This window comes from Nomascus leucogenys, chromosome 9, assembly GCF_006542625.1.
Source record: "Nomascus leucogenys isolate Asia chromosome 9, Asia_NLE_v1, whole genome shotgun sequence".
NCBI lineage: Eukaryota > Metazoa > Chordata > Mammalia > Primates > Hylobatidae > Nomascus > Nomascus leucogenys.
In genome coordinates, this window is record NC_044389.1 from 28,411,303 (window position 1) to 28,429,123 (window position 17,821).

General features: G+C 36.1%; 1 protein-coding gene across 1 annotated transcript in view; it reads right to left on the bottom strand.

Annotated features, from left to right (window-relative positions):
• The window catches only part of PLA2G4A (phospholipase A2 group IVA), a 168,331-nt gene that overhangs the window by 31,614 nt on the left and 118,896 nt on the right, over positions 1-17,821 (bottom strand). Inside the window, exons 11-14 of the mRNA XM_003264476.3 lie at positions 11,164-11,301; positions 10,977-11,069; positions 7,193-7,264; positions 1,272-1,514 (exon numbers count right to left, since the gene is read on the bottom strand). Coding sequence (XP_003264524.1) covers positions 1,272-1,514; positions 7,193-7,264; positions 10,977-11,069; positions 11,164-11,301 — 546 coding nt within the window. The remainder of the gene's footprint in view (positions 1-1,271; positions 1,515-7,192; positions 7,265-10,976; positions 11,070-11,163; positions 11,302-17,821) is intronic.

Consider the following 17,821-nt stretch of genomic DNA (forward strand, 5'->3'; position numbering starts at 1 on the left):
ACAGGCTGGCTTACTCAAGCCCTATGTTGCACTAGGGAGTCGGGCTAAGAATGTGTTTGCCAGATTCCCTTGCAGCTCCAGTTCTCCTGAGACCTGGCCTCTGCCAAAGAGAAACACTCACATAAAATCTGAAAAAGAAAATGAGACAGAAGCTACATTTCCACTATTTCTACTGCCAAGCACAGTTGCCAAGACATTTGTGGGGATGATTCTGAAGTGCTTTTTGAATCATTCCTGAAAGCTCAGCCTAAAGCTTGCTCCCTGAAGGTTTGGAACAATTTTATAAGCACCTAATTCCCTTCTTTAAATCCTTTTCAGAAAATAGGAAATAGTTTCCAAATTTCTGCAACTGAACGGTGACCAGTACAGAGAAGATCTAGTCTCCCTCAATATTTTTTATATTTTTTATTTTTTTGAGACAGAGCTTCACTTTGTTGCCCAGGCTAGAGTGCAGTGGCGCAATCTCGGCTCACTGCAATGTCTGCCTCCCAGGTTCAAGCAATTCTTGTGCTTCAGCCTCCTGAGTAGCTGGGATTACAGGTGTGCACCACCATGCACAGCTGCCTTTTTTTTTTTTTTTTTTTTTTTTGTATTTTTTTAGTAGAGATGGGGTTTCACCATGTTGCTCAGGCTGGTCTCGAACTCCTGAGCTTGGGTAATCCACCAGTCTCGGCCTCCCAAGGTGCTAGGATTATAGGAGTGAGCCACTGCTCCCCGGCCGTCCTCCCCAATATTTTAATGAAAATTTTCTATACTGACATGTCTAGGCCATTTCCTATCCAATGTAAATTTTTCTTTAAAAAAAAATCCAGGCCAGGTATGGTGACTCACACTGGTAGTCCCAGCACTTTGAGAGGCCAAGGTAGGAGGATCACTTGAGCCCAGGAGTTTGAGACCAGCTTGGGCAACATGGCAAAAACCTGTCTCTACAAAATCTACAAAAATTAGCCAGGTATGGTGGTGTGCACCTGTAGTCCCAGCTACTCAGGAAGCTGAGGAGGATTGCTGCAGCCCAGGAATTTAAGGATGCGGTGAGCCATGATTGTGCTACTGCACTGCAGCCTGGGTGACTGGGTGAGACCCTGTCTCAAAAATACAAACAAACAAACAACAAAAAAATAACTCTAGTCATTTGAAGCCCTTCACACATTAAATGCAGGTTGTAATAACTGAGAATAAATGAGTGTTAATAATAATTAAAATGCTTCTCTCCAGAGAAGGAATAAAGATCTCCTGCAATAGCTCCCACTGATTATATTTTGTACACTTACCTGCTACAGCTGCATCCAGTTCATCATCATCAAAGGAGTCCTGTGTGGCAAAGTCACTCAAAGGAGACAGTGGATAAGATGTATTGAGATTCAAGCCCAGCATGAAGTTGTGTACCTTCCCAGCACGTCCTTCTCTGGTATTGAATAAAGCTGAATCACTCACCAAGGCCATTATCATACGATGAATCCAACTTGCTTGATTATCACTTTGATAGTCACTTCCCGCATCTTCATTTTCAGTGCCTAGGGAAAAACAAAAGGTCACTATACAGACTCCAAAATGCATGTTTAAAAGGGGATCTTTGGGCCGGGCACGGTGGCTCACGCCTGTAATCCTAGCACTTTGGGAGGCCGAGGCAGGCGGATCATGAGGTCAAGAGATCGAGACCATCCTGGCCAACAAGGTGAAACCCCGTCTCTACTAAAAATACAAAAAAAAAAAATTAGCTGGGCATGGTGGCGTGCACCTGTAGTCCCAGCTACTCGGGAGGCTGAGGCAGGGGAATCGCTTGAACCTGGGAGGCGGAGGTTGCAGTGAGCCGGTATCGCATCACTGCACTCCAGCCTGACGACAGAGCAAGACTTTGTCTTTAAAAAAAAAAAAAAAGGGATCTTCTTTGGATAATTGAATGTTAAAATTAACAATGAAGCTCTATATTTGGTTTAACATGTTTATTTGCCTAAATTAATATTGCAGTTAATCATTTTTGTTCTTAAGTTGTTCTCAGTTCACCTTTTACCTATAGTGCGTGTAAAGGGTATATTCTTGACAGTGCCACTTGGTCTATGCTCAGATTTCCAGGTAAATTTCTTTCATTTTCCCCCTTTCCTTCTTTCCTGAATTGCTTTCTTCCTTTTCTCTGGCTTCAAGTGCATGCACTTGCATGCACACATATAACTTACAGACAGAAAATCCAGTGGTTAATTCTATCCTCTACATTTCTTAAGTTACCTTAAGAAATCTTACCCTGTTTAACAAACATTCAGGATTTCTGCAAAACGAGGAGAGAGAGCTAAAAGATTTAACATATATTTGCTACTAAATAAACACCCTTATGACCTATTGATCTTATGACCTGTCATTTCATCCTTGCTTATAAAGTTTGAGGATTTAAAAGCCATTAATTTAAACAAATGCCTAAACACTTTAAAATTCAGCAATCACCCCAAAGAAGCAGTTTTAAATGACTTTTTCCTTAAAACCTATGCATACACCATTACTCCTGGGAAACTATATTGTATGGTCATTTATAGCACTGGCTCCAGAATCAGACTCCTTGGGTGCCAACCCTCTCTCCACTATTTTCTAGTTACTTTCCCCTTCTCTTCCTCCATTTCCTCATTGATGAACCTTCTAAAGTTGTGCAAATTAACTGTGTTTGTGCATTTATGTAATGTTCTTAGAAAAATGCCTGGCTCATATTACATTCTTAATAAACACTAGCTAGCAGCAGAAACAGTTGTAGCAGCAGCAGCAGAAGCATCATCATCATCAATCTTATTTATTCATATTCAAAATCAAAGAATAATTTATGGTAATGTATAACTTCACCTGCCTAAACCCCGTTTTTTTCTGATTTCTGGGAACGCTGTTTATAAATATTCACGCATTTATAAAACTATGTGTGTATGTGCGTGTGATTGTGTGTGTGTGTGTTGAAATAAAGAGAAAAAAAGATTCTATAGTCAGCTTCATAATTTCCAATAAATGTAAACTAAACATACATAAAACCATAATAAATATATATTTTTATTATACTTTAAGTTCTAGGGTACATGTGCACAATGGGCAGGTTTGATACATAGGTATACATGTGTCATGTTGGTTTGCTGCACCCATCAGCTCATCATTTACATTAGGTATTTCTCCTAATGCTATCCCTCCCCCAGCCCCCCACCTCCCAACAGGCCTCGGTGTGTGATGTTCCCCACCCTGTGTCCAAGTGTTCTATTGTTTAATTCCCACCTACGAGTGAGAATATGTGTGTTTGGTTTTCTGTCTTTGTGATAGTTTGCTGAGAATGATGGTTTCCAGCTTCATGCATGTCCCTGCAAAGGACATGAACTCATCCTTTTTTATGGCTGTATAGTATTCCATGGTATATATTTGCCACATTTTCTTAATCCAGTCTATCACGATGGACATTTGGGTTGGTTCCAAGTCTTTGCTATTATGAATAGTGCCACAATAAACATACGTGTGCATGTGTCTTTATAGTAGTATGATTTATAATCCTTATCTTCACAGGTATTTGTTTAACCGAGCTGAGTAAATGAAGAGATCTTTCATTCAGTAACCAGTCCAGATGACTATATAGTCACCAAAAACAAATACACTACTTTCTACTCCTACACTTTTCTAATGCCAAACAGGACAAAAAGTGCCTTTTACTAGAACAATTCAGGCTTTAAAGTGAACGATTTCTATCTCCAGTTACACAGGATATAAATGAGATACACAATTATTTCCAAAGATTTTGGGGCTGTCGCTTCTTACTTTTCTTCTTCTTATTCAATAAGCCCTCACTTCCATACCAGGATACCTTTGATAATGGCATCACTTGTGGGACAAACCCAACAGTCAACATATAAATGATACTTACTGCTTATTAACCATAACACTAATAGTACATTTCTGTTTGCATCGCCCTTTACAACTTAAAGCCCTTTTGTATGCATTTGCTAATTTAATGATTGCAACGATTCTGTGAGAGAAGGTAAATGGTTCCAGGATAGGTTTGAAGAAACTAAAGCTGAAAATGCCTAAAACTTTGCTCAAAATCATATGACTAAACATGAAAGAGCCTCAAGAGAATAAAAGGATAAGCCACATATTGAAAGAAATTATTTGCAACAGACATATTTGATTTAAAACATGTAATATAAAACATACAAAGAACACTTAAAACTCAATAATAAGAAAATAACCCCAATCCAAAAATGGGCCAAAGGCCTGAACCGATACCTCATCAAAAAAGATATACAGATGGCAAATAAGCATATGAGAAGATGCTTCAAGTTAAATGTCATTTGAGAAATGCAAATTAAAACAATAAAAAGATACTACTACATACCTATTAGAATGACCAATATCCAAAGCATAGATAATGCCAAATGTTTAAAAGATGTGGAGTGACAAGAACTCTCACTTATGGCTGGTAGGGAATGCAAAATGGTACAGCCACTTTGGAAGACCATTTGGCAGTTTCTTACAAAAGTAAATATACTCTTACCATATGATCCAGCAATTGTGCTTCATGGTGTTCACCCAAATTGAAAAATCTGTGTCTACACTGAAACATGAACATGGATTTTTCTAGCAGTTTTATTCATAATGTTCCAAACTTGGAAGCAAAGTTCAAGTTTTCCAAGTTCACCTTCTTCAGTAGGTGAATGAATAACTAAACTGTGGCACAACCAGACAATGGAATATTATTCAGTGCTAAAAAAATAAGCTATGAAGCCAAGAAAAAACATAGAGGGACTTTAAATGCACGCTACTAAGTGAAAGATCTGAAAAGGCTACATCATTGTATGATTCTGACTATATGACATTCTGGAAAAGGCAAAACTATGGAGAGAGTAAAATGATTAGTGCTTGTTAGGGGTTGGGGGAGCAGGGGACAGAGGCAGGAGACAGGATTTTTAGAGCAGTGAAACTAGTGTGCGTGACATGTATAATGATGAATATATGTCATTACATATTTGTCAAAACCTATAGAACATACACCAACAGTGAGTCCTACTGTAAACTATGGACTTTGACTGATAATAATGTCAATTTAAGTTCATCAGTTGTAACAAATGTACCACTCTGGTGTGGAATGTTTATAGTGGGAGAGGCAGGGGTGGTGGAAGGTGGACAGGGGACATATGGGAACTCTGTACTTTGTGCTCAGTTTTGCTTTGAGTCTAAAACTTTTCTAAAAACTCTATGTGAAAAAGAAAAAATAAATACTAAGAGCCGAAAAGAAAACCTTAACCACATATTAAATATCATGCTGTAAGCAAGGCTGATCCTAAAACCAAAGCAGCCATATTCAACAGTCCTTGAACTTCTCAGCCTTAAGACTCAGCTAGTACTGTAGGGGTTATCAAATGTGCTGACCATCTGTAGAAATACTTAATAATGGAGAAACCATTATTCTGTCTCCTCGGTAGTCCCTAAATCAATACACAAATAATTCTAAAGATGCTAGGCATATGATATCTATCCCCTTTACAATAGCTAGCTTCCTTCATTAAAAGGAAATTCAAAACAAAAATGACTCAAAAAACTAAAATATATAAAATTTTAAATTTAAAAAATGAAGGAGCCAGGATGAAGACTTGCTTCATTCCAAGACAGGGTTCTTTCGGGATTCCTGCGTAATGATCAGAGCTGCTGGTCATTATTTGTTTTTTGTTTTTTGGTTTTTTTTTTGAGACGGAGTCTTGCTCTGTCGCCCAGGCTGGAGTGCAGTGGCGCAATCTCGGCTCACTGCAAGCTCTGCCTCCTGGGTTCACGCCATTCTTCTGCCTCAGCCTCTCCGAGTAGCTGCGACTACAGGTGCCCGCCACCACGCCCGGCTAATTTTTTGTATTTTTAGTAGAGACTGGGTTTCACTGTGGTCTCGATCTCCTGACCTCGTGATCCGCCCGCCTCGGCCTCCCAAAGTGCTGGGATTACAAGCGTGAGCCACCGCGCCCGGCCAGTCATTATTTAATTAGGCAGATCATGGGCTGCATAACGCAGCAGGATAGGGGGGCAAATCAGGGCTGAGCCCAGCTTGCACTCATCTAGCCAAGCCTTGTGCCCAGATGAAAGTGTTGGCTGCCCAGGGAAGGAATCCTCTTACTTAATGTTCACAAGACACCACACACTAGCCAAGCCACGGCCCTGTGCAGCTACATTCTCCAGAGAAGGCAGCTTTTCTCTAATTTACACAAACACATCTTCTGAGGAAGTAATAGTCCAGCTATGAAAAAAGAACTTTAATTTTAGTAATAATTAAGCAAGGATAAAACAGGCTCTCCCATGCCTAGTGGAATTAATTAAGTTTTGGACCAGAAAGCATTTAATATCTTCTAAAATCTAGATGATCATATTCAAACTGTAATAGGACAGATATATCCAGTTCTTATAAAGCCTTCCCTTTGTTTTGTTTTTTGTTGTTGCTTTTGTTTTTGTTTGTTTGTTGGCTTTTTTTTAACTATTGGGAACATTTTTATAAATGGCTATCTCAAAACACTGTGTCAAAATAATCTATTTTACCACAAAATATTTACAACAAATGTTGTAATGACCTTCATATTTGTTGCAAATCTGATCCTTACCTTACCTTTGCCCCAAGCCCATCACTGACTATCATGATCCACACCAAACTGAAAACTATCTTGTCAAAATGTAAAAGGGCTCATTTATACTATCAAATAATATATGCATCAAGTTCTTGATACTTTTACCCCACTTCATCACCAATCCCTTCTCAAGAGGGGGGGTGTAGCCAGTGGGATAAGGGTCAGGAATGGAGTGAGAATATAATTTTTCATGTTACTTAATAACAAAATTCTGAAAGACAAAATGTTAATTTTTAAAGCCATCTAAAAAGGTTCCCAAATCACAGTAACCATGCTGAGAAGCCTAGTGCCCTAATCAGACTTAAAATAGAATTCAGCATTTCTACCATCTTGGATCTGTTCATTTGTTCAACTTATAGTATTTTTGAGGTATTAAAACAAAATAAATTAGGGATCTATATGTGCTGTCTATTTTATTAGACATGCAACATGCAATCCTCTCTCTCAATAGAAAGCTACAATTTTATCACTTCCGTGTCTAAAGTGAAGATTACCATCAGCATCTTGAGTGAGAAAATCAGACAAAGTGTTCATATCCTTTCCTCATGGATCTTGGCCAGAAAAGTTTCCGGCTCACTCACCTCTGGGTTCGTGTGATTCATCATCACTGTCCGAGCTATCATTACTCACAATATGTTTTGTTGTAATATTTTCTGTGAAAAGAAAACAAAAAAATTGAACCATTTCAGGTGTCAAAATTAACAATTAAATTTATTATAAAAATGTAATCTGAGCAAAACCACAGAGTGAAATCTACTAGCTCTACTAGTGTAAATTTAAATCCATTTAATAATTCTAGATTTATTAGACTTAACCATGTTTTCAGATTTCTCACTGGAAACAAAATTTCCTGGGACAAGAAAAATTAGTTTATATTTATTAATTCATGATTTAAAGAGGATAATTTTATGTTTATCATAATTCTGACAAAAATAACAACTTGATTATAGGAAGCTCCTTGTTATACCAAAAAATATGCCTTTTTCTTTATTAGATATTTTTAAGTGGTGTTTATGAAGATAGAGGATAAAACCAAAATCTACAGGTGAGCTACAAAACAGTTTTCTTAAAATGAATGAAAGATACTAACATAAATTATCTTTTGACTTTCAATAATATTGAAAATTATCAGTTGAAATTCACCTTTTGGTGTCAAGAATTTGTGCTTCCTGCAGAACATATTAAGAGAGCAGTTATAAAAACTAAAATAACAACCAGAAATCCTTAAAACAAAGACAGCAGCAAATTCTAGCATAATAACTAGTTATCTTTCTTCTTTATGTTTTTTAAACGGTTACCCAGGCTGGCCTGCAGTGGCATGATCTCTGCTCACTTCAACCTCTGCCTCTGGGCTCAAGCAACCGTTCCACCTTAGCCTCCTGAGTAGCTGGGACTATAGGCATGGGCCATCATGCTTGGCTAATTTTTTTAATTTTTTTTTGTTTTTTTGTAAAAATGAAGTCTCACTCTATTGCCTAGGCTGGTCTCAAACTCCTGGACTCAAGCGATCCTCCTGCCTTGGCCTCCCAAAGAGCTGGGATTACCGGTGTGAGCCACAGTGCCCAGCCTAGTTGTCTTTTTTCAAGTAAAATGTGCGTGAATGAGCAAGAGTTAGTAATGGAAGGGTTAATAAATGCTTAAGGCAATGGATTGACATTTATTTTTTAAGTTTTTACTGGCATGATTATACGTAAGAAATTTGATAAAATGTTCACAAGCTAATATTATTAATTTCATTTCATGGCTATCATCAATAGTAATTTTGTTACATGGAGGTGTGGGAGATGTTAAGAAATGATTTATCCCAGGTGTCATATACATTAGATGTGTTTCTAGTCCTACATTTATTTTCTTTTCCTTCCTTAAGTATTTTCTTTCTTTCTATTGCCTTTCTCTTTCTCTCTCTCTTTCTTTCTTTCTTTCTTTCTTTCTTTCCTTCTTTTCTTTCTTTCTTTCTTTTTCTTTCCTTCCTTCTCTTTCTTTCTTTCTTTTTCTTTTTCTTTCTTTCCTTCCTTCCTTCCTTCTCTCTCTTTCTTCCTTTTTCCTTCTTTTTCTTCTTTCTTTCTTTCCTTTCTTTCTTTCTTTCTGTCACACATGATAGTTTAAGAAAATAGTTCACCAAAATACTGTCTTATTTGTAAGGAAGACTTCATCATATGAATAGCTAACTATTCTGAATTTACATATTTTCCATCCTAGTATAATGTACAACTCCATCTCTCAAAAGTGTAAATTTTTCACATTCATTCAAAACTCCTTAGAGAGTAAATAATTTTATTCAGAGTTACCTGATTGTAGCCCAATTTACCTTAAAGTCTTTCTTCAGAAGGAAGAAAACAAAAAAGTAAAAATCATCTCTGAACACTCCTTTAGGAGGTAGACTTCAGTCAGCCAAAGGATAGAGTAGTCACCAGGAGTCCTCAGAGTCCTCTTGGTCACCTCTCTGGTTTCGTTTCTGGAAATCCTTACTTAATCTGAGGTAACATGCTTCCTGCCGACTGGCGGATCACACATACACGATATTCCCCCTCAGTCTGACACACAGTCCGAGTCAATAAGCTGCCAGACTGCCAGCCTCTAAAGAAACTTCTCAACAAAGAACCTTCTCAAAACTACCTAGTATAAACCTCCTCCTTTTCCTTGGCTTTTAGCCACTGTCTCACCCACATTCAGATATGTTATTTCAGGCCTATTCTCTTCCTGCCTTAAGAAGAAAAAACAACAAACCCTAGGTTATCTGGATTATTCAACAGAGGGGCACAGGAAGCAAGCCTGTGATCTTCTCTTTCTTCTTCTTTTTTTTTTTTTTTCTAAAATCTTCACATAATTTAGAGAAAGAGTTTGTTATTTCCACAAAGAGTTGGGAACAGGACATTCATCTGGGATGTAATGTTCATGAAAAGAAATCAAGTAACATCATTTTATCATTATACACGTTGTCTTGCAGTTACTGTTAAGAGAATGTGCCCCCTGGCAAATGTCACAGCAGGCTCATGGGTGCCACCTACCTTGTTTGCTCATTAACTGGGTGATGATCAGAGAACAGAAAGTAAACAAACACAAGGTGCCTTATTTGTGTGTTTGTTTTTATTTTTATTTTAAAATCTTTGGCTCCAATGAAATTATAAGATAACTTTTCCATTATTCATTAAGAACCAAGCAAAAATACAAATGACACTCTTGAAAATATTATGAACTACAGGAGTTTCCCACAATAAATATAAATATTAAATAAATTATCAAATAACTAAAATCAATTGTAGGAGCAGTGGAAATACTGCTTATAAGCCAACTTAATGTTCCAATTAATGTTACAATTGTATTCTCTTTTGCGTGCAAACTTAATTAAATCAACTGACGTTGCTTGGGATAACCAAGGACAGCTTGTTTAAAATTCCTGCAGTAAGTTTTTGTATGCAAGCATTCTTCAAATAAATTGGTTATTTAAAAAGTCATCAATGTTATTCTGTCGACTTCTCTGTTCTCAGATACATCTGTGCTACTTCCCAGACAGAGAAGAGATAGTAGGTAGTTGTGCTGATAGTCCATCAGGCACTTCTCCCACGTCCCTGCTGTTATGGCTCCAAATTCAGATTTAGCATGCCACCATTTCTTTATGCTATCAGTCAAAGCAGTCAAAACAAAAGTTAATGTTGATTAAAATACAGGTGGCAAGGCTTTTGGAAGAAACTGAATGTAAATTTTTTGTTTGCTTTAAGTCAAACTTATTAATTTAAGAAAACATGTTTCTATGGCATTCTTATAATGAATGAAAACCACTGGTCCCCAGTTGAGATTGTCTACTTTCTCAGGTTTTGTAAATATTCATAATTTATTATAGGCCAATGGGTTAGATTTAATGAAAATCATTAAGTGTACTAGAGGTGATTTCATTTTTTTCCTTCTTTTGGGTATAGATTAGTATAAGATGCTAACAGAATTCTGGTGAGTTAATATTTAAGGGTTAAATAAACTTTGACAAGCATAAACTTCAGTGTTACATTGTATTTAGCTGTTGGTGAATCTAATATTTAAAAAGCTACTCTTATTTGATAAAAAGAGGACTTTCTAATAAAAATAGTATGTTTAGCAGTATAATGCGAAAAAGGAATAGAGATGTGTTATACTAAAAATTACTCTAAGGAATCAATGATTTTTATGAGTTTTATAACTTCAGTGTCAAAATAATACTTAAGAATTAACTTACATATTATTTTTAGGAAATATTTAGATTGATTCAACCAAATTTTAACAAATTTAGAATAACTGAAATATTTACGAAGATTTAATATTCTCTCTATATATGTTAATAAACTTTATCAATGTAGCAAGATTTGTATCAATGTAAGCATATCTTTAGGATACCTAATTCTTCCTCCATTGTGGAGCCTCTACTTTGTGAACCAGAAACGCCCAAAACTCTGTTGAACAATATGGAAAAGGCACTGCCCCAGACACCTAAAATAAAGCAGAAACAGAAAATAACTTAAAATGTACCAGGTTTCAAAATAGTCAAACAAATCAGTGATATATTTTTATTTTGATCACTTACCCATTAAGAAATGCAATGGGTTTTCTTCATACTTCTTAACGACTGTTCCCATAAAAAATTTGCTTCCAAATAAGTCAGGAGCCATAAAAGTACCATATTTAGCCATGCCAATTTCGTATGGACTAAATTCAACCCAATCTGAAAGTATTTTAAAAACAAGGCAATCCATTAATAGGAAAATGCACAGCATGGTGTGCACAATTAATGATCACTCTAATAATGTTATGCTTATTCTCATTCAATTATTTAAAATATCGAAATGAAAACATTAGCCAAATGCCCATTATGTACATGACACTGTGTAGAAGTTGGGGGAAAAATGCTTAGAGGTGAATAAGACAAGACGATACAAAAAGATCCCTTCTAATATGCAGAAATTAGATACGCTTTTCTATTTAAAAACTCAGATGTCTTTTTGAAGTCAGTTTTCATTCTATAGAATAGGAAACTGAAAACTGCTAACTAGATATAAATTTCATGGAGCAGACAGAATAAATTAAACTCTTTTAAACAATTCAGTTTATTAAAATGAAATGAAATGTTTTCTAACATTTATCTTTTCTTCACCTTCACTTCAGTTTTGCTCACTAACCATCTATTCTAACTCCACAAGATTTCAATACAAAGTTTCTAGGTTGAATGCCTTAGAAAAACATGGTACCAGAGACGTATACTGTCTAAGAGCAGGGGCTCTGGAGCCGGACTGTCTGGGATCAAATCCCATTCTGCTGCTTATGAACTGTGCTTACTGACTTGGGTATTATTTTCTCTCTGTCTTAGGTCCCTAATCTATAAAATGTGAATAAAATCACATATCACAAGTAGACAGTGTGTAGGATTGTTTTGAAGATCCACTGAGTTAAGAAATGTGAGGAGCTTAGAAGAGGACATTTCTCTTTGGAAGAGCTTTAGAAGAGCAATTATTAATTGCTCAATAAATAGTAGCCACTTCATGTTTCATGTATTCTCATGGCTACAGCTATGTCTAATAATCATCTGCATCTTAATGTCTTCAGCAAGAACTCCTGGTTTCTGATTCCCATTTTCTACATTTGCAACTCCTTCATTCTTCTTGTTGGTAAATGGTACTATTATTCATGCCACTACTCACTTGAGGATTACCCTTGATGGTTCTCTTTCCCTTCTAGCTTACACAGGAAAAATCAAGTGCTGTAGGCTCTATCACCAGGTATGTTTAGAACCTGGTCACTTATCCATTTGTCCACTGTGATCATACTGATACAAATTGCTGTATTCTCTCTCCTGGACCTCCATAATAGCCTCTTAAAATGCTTCTACTCTCTTCACCTATTATGTTTTTGATATCCCATAGCCAGAATAAATCTTTAAAAATATAAATCACAGCACACCAGTGTCATCTGAAAGCTTCCCATTACACTGAAAATAAAAACAGGGCCTACAAGGTTCCATCCTGGCCTAGATCCCACTCCCTGTGAGATGTGACCACATCCCTCCTAACAATGTTCTATCACATTTTGTCTTGTGTATCCCACTTCACTTCAGCCGCACAGCACAGATCTTCTTGCTGTTCCTCAAAGAAGTCAAGTTCATTCCCACTTTAGCACCTTACACTTGCTATTCCCTTCTGCAGTGATAATGCTTGCTCCTACTTAATCTTTATTTTAGGGTCTTTGCTGATGGTCCATTTTAAAATCCCAACATCATCCACCTCTGCCCAACTCATAATTCTCTGTCCCACTTCATATTTTTTCTAGCTTTTCTCTTTCTGAAATTGTCTATAATATCTTATCCAACAAAACAAAATCCAAACAATTCAAAAATTCATAAGCTTCTTTGTTACTCATTTGGTGGTAAAATCTGATCTGAATTCATTTAGTGAGAAATCAGGCTTGAATGTCAGTGGGGGCTCTTATAATTCATTTATCCCACTCGTTGTCGATATTTATATATCCTATTAGAGAAATATCACTGTTTGATTACAAGAACCCACTGGGTTATTAGGTAATACACAATATGAATATCTTTATATCTCTAAAATCCAAACATCTTGAATTCTAAAACACATGTCACCAAAGGTTTGGAAAAGGAATTGTGGATCTATATTTATTGTTTGTTCAATGGTAGGTCACAACACCCTCCTTTCATGAAGGAAGTGATGAAATCACAATTTTGATAACATTGTAATTCATTATATGTCAAAGCCAAATGGTACATATATTCTTCATCAGAAAGTGGTGTGATTTACATGGAATTTGTGAGACATGACTAGCAATGAATCAGAGGCTGTTAGGAAAATTCCTGTATTCATACAAGTAATTTCCCATCTCAGTTTCACAGCCCTATCATGGGAACTGAGGCATAACAACTTCCTGGTTCCTACTTTTCTAGCGATCTCCTCTTGATTAGTGCTGTAGCCTGGGCACACCGTAACTATAGGCATTCTCAAAAGCTAAAATGAGCTCTGCACCCCTCACTGAAGAACTCACGGTGTTAGTTTTCAACTAATTCTCTCCTGCTGGTGACTCTACATTTTGACTCCAACCTCTCTCCTGCACCTCCACGTACTTTCAACTTCCTTTGGGGCCTTTACACTCAGATATTCTGTCATCTCCTCCCACTATACTTACCTAGATAAGAACTCATCACCCTTCTTCCCGGGCCAGCTTACCTATTTCAGTAAACCATGCTATCACTCTATCAAACCCATCATTGCGTCACACCGACAACTCTTAGGCCTCTCATATCCATCTATTCTTTTCTTATCAGTGTGTCCCTAGTTCCAGGGCCTTATCACAAAAGCACAGTGATATCTCTGCTTCCATTTTCATTCCTTTCCATTCTGTTTTTATTGGTCACCAAAGTACCTTTTTCAAAAACACTACATAAATAATTTTATTGCCCTGCACAAAAGCATTAACTATTTCCCATTATCATCAAAATCAAATAAAAATATTTCTGTCTGGAATTAAAATCATTCCATAACTTGGGACTAATGGTGCCTCCAAATACAACACCTTTTTTCACCAATGTGTGCATAAGTCCTAGACTAGTTTTTTTTTTTATAGTGATGCCCAAAACATAACTCTGGCTTCCCTTCTGAGCATTTTCTCATATTGTTTCCACACAAAGATATCTTTTTACCTGTACTTGATAGATCCTTCAACTTCGACTAAAATCCAAGTTGCATCACCCTTTCTTATGACTATACTAAATCTCTATGATATCTCACCCTTATGTCAGGTCTACACACTTATGTCAGGTCTAGGTATATTATAGGAATTTTTCCATGCTTTATTTTTGTCTCTTTCAATAGGATTATAAATTTCTTGAGGAAAAGTACTATATTTGTACTTCTAAAGTGTCTGTCAAAAAATTTAGCATGATGCTAAGTTCATAACCATAAGTTGTAATCCATAAATGCAGTTTATTCACCAGTGGAAATTTTTAAATTAATGTTTTAAGTCCTTTCAGCAATGTGATGTAGTGGAGAAGTCAGGAATTTCTAACAGTTTAAACACCAATGTTTATTTGTTGAAAATTCCCAAGAAATTTCTAAACGAAAGGTGTGTCTAAAATTATTCCAAGAGGGAGGGAAAATGTTATTCGGTATTGTTGAAGTAAAATTGTTAATAAAGCTTCTGTAAGCTAATTTGATTATTTGACTTTTAAAAATATAATTCAGAGACTATCTCAACTTTTTCTTCTACACAGCCACTTTCCATCTAAGCATACATTAGAAGAATAAATTACAGACATGTCTCTATTCTTTTTTTCTCAATAACTCAAGTAAAGCTACTTGAACACTCAAGACATGTACCTTAAGATGTCTTATCTGGGTACAAGATTCATATAATTAATGTTTAATGATTTTGTCTAAATCTGTTGGAAGACACAGCTCAAACCACCTTATGACAGAAGCGTAACAATGAAGGTTAATGGTGCACCACTCATCTCAGTAGCAGTACTGCAGTTAAGCAGATGTCAAAAGCAGACACATCCAGGTCCAAAGACTACTCACTGAATATAAAACAGCCTTTTTTCAGTCTAAAAGAACCCAAAATATCCACTCACCCAAATATTATTTATTCTTTAATTATTTTAGTTAGGTTTTCTTTGAAAATGGCTATTGACTAAAAATTCAGAATAAAATATAACCACTGTGAAAAGTCCAGAACAATCATGACAATAAAAACAAACTTTCATATTTGTATGCCTCTTTATAGTTTTCAGTCTTATCTTATGCATATTTCATATTATTGCCTTAATAGCTCTGGAAGATAAATCTTGGGGTTAATATATTTGTTAAATAAGGAGGAAAATAAGAATCAGAGATTACATGACTAGCCTGAGGTATTCAGCTTAGAAATATTGTAAGACAAGGCTTTTAAATTAGAATGTAGTGCTCTTTTGACCATATCATAATTCTTCCTGGGTGAAAGATGATTTATTTGGCCATGCAAAAATCTGACTAGCATGCAGGTGTTACAGATCAAACAATTTCAAAAATTTCAAAGCTCCACAAGATAATAGCTATTGAGGGGGGAAGCAATTTCATTATGGCGCTTACTTTTCTATGTAATAAAGTCTCAACTCTTTACTGTGAACTCCATTATAGCCCAAGATATGTGGTTCCTTGTTGCCATTGAACATACCAGATTTATCCCTGACCCTACTACATGCCCCCCTCCACAATCCAATAATTAAATGTGCCTTTCATATTCAAATCCTATTCATCTTTAAGATCTAGACCTCTGACTTTTCTTATACAGCTTTCACAGAACATTCTAAATTGTTAAAATTTACTGAAAACTTATTATTAGGGCCTGCCATTGTTTACATACTTTGTTTCATTTTTTGGCAAAACATTGTGAGAAGTCTCATCTTCACTTAACAGATGAGAAAACTGGGTCTAACATAGGTTATATAACTTGGTCAAAATGACAGTGTATAGTAACAGTTCTGTACTCTGTTGTGCCTTAACTTCTTTAATAATTATTGTAAATTTTCCAAACAGACTATAAGGTCTTATATGGTAGGGACAATATATTGTGGTGAGGAAAGAGGAGTTCATCCTTAGCGCCTGGCAGACTGCAATCGATATAGACCATAATCACTATGTACACATCAGAAGTTAGTATGGTAAAATAAAATTTTACCAAAAAAAAGAACAAACGATTTTTGAAACCAATTTCAGCACTGCTAATTACTTTCTAAGCGGCAACGTGCAAATTATTTAATCTTTATGAGGTTTTGGTTTTTCTTCTGTTGAACAGAGCTAAAAATACCTACTCCCCGGTTGTAGGAAACATGGAATAAAATAGTAAATGTGATAAGTGCCTTCTGAACCATAAGCATGACAAACATTTTAGCCAATATTTTAATAAACATTTGAATGAATGGATCCCAAGTGTGCTAATTTTTGTAAACTATTCAAAATTTTTGTCTGAGAGGCAGTTGAGAGAAAAGTGAAAATTACAAAAGGATTCTGGATATATATCTGCTAATTACACACCATTCATGATGGTTTTTTGAGCTCGTGGTGTGTCTGAAGTCACTGAGATAATTTTCCTAAAAATAGAATGAAGCCCACCAGCCAGTCAGAAATGCCATTGTGCTGCAGACTAACACTGACAGAGGCCCCCCAAAAGTATGCTGTTGTGCACTTTTTTTTTTTTTTTTTGAGACAGAGTCTCACTCTGTGGCCCAGGCTGGAGTGCAGTGGTGTGATCTCGGCTCACTGGAAGCTCTGCCTCCCGAGTTCATGCCATTCTCCTGCCTCAGCATCCCGAGTAGTGTTGTGCACTTTTATAGTATCCAAGAAGCAAAGCTTGAGAAGAAACAAGTGTTCACTCCTGAGATTTTAACAAAATGAGGCATTTGTTCATCAACCACTACAAATATACACTAGAACTTTTTAGGTGCTGAATCATAAAAATTACGACAGCACTTTGAATGGCAGTTGGCTCTATATACCCATGAGTTCAGCAAATTCTATCAGCTGCAGATCAAAAATATTTTTTAAAAATTCCAGAAAATGTTAACGTTGTTGACATGTACTATGTTTGATCTGTACTAAACATGTACAGACTTTTGTTCCTTGTAATTATTCCCTAAACAATATAACAACTATTTACCTAGCATTTACGCTGTATTAGGCATTGTAAATAACCTAGAGATGATTTAAAGTCTACAAAAGAATGTGTGTAGGTTACCTGCAAACACTGTGCCATTTGTATGTGGGGCTTGAGCAGCCACTGAATTTGGTATCCACAATGGGGCCTGGAACCAATCCCCCATGAGTACCAAGGTACGACTGTAGATCATATTACCCAACTAATGAAAAGATAACCAACAAGTAAAAGAATTTGCACTACCTAAAAGCACTAGGCATATTATTTTGTCAAAAGTTACTGAGGAATGGATAATTGATTGTATTGATTGATTGTATCCGTGATTTTTATTTTACTATAGTAAATGAAAATACATTAGTTACTAGTTTCATGGAATATTCTCTACAACCAGGAAATCGTCTCACTTAATATTTTCTTATATTTTCAAGGTCTTATGTTACAGAAAATACATTAAAATAAACAACTGAAATTGCTTGTGACCTTCCTCTAAAGAAAACCATGGGAAACTGCAATTCAGAGGTTCCAGGAAGTGTTCTGAGAAAGGA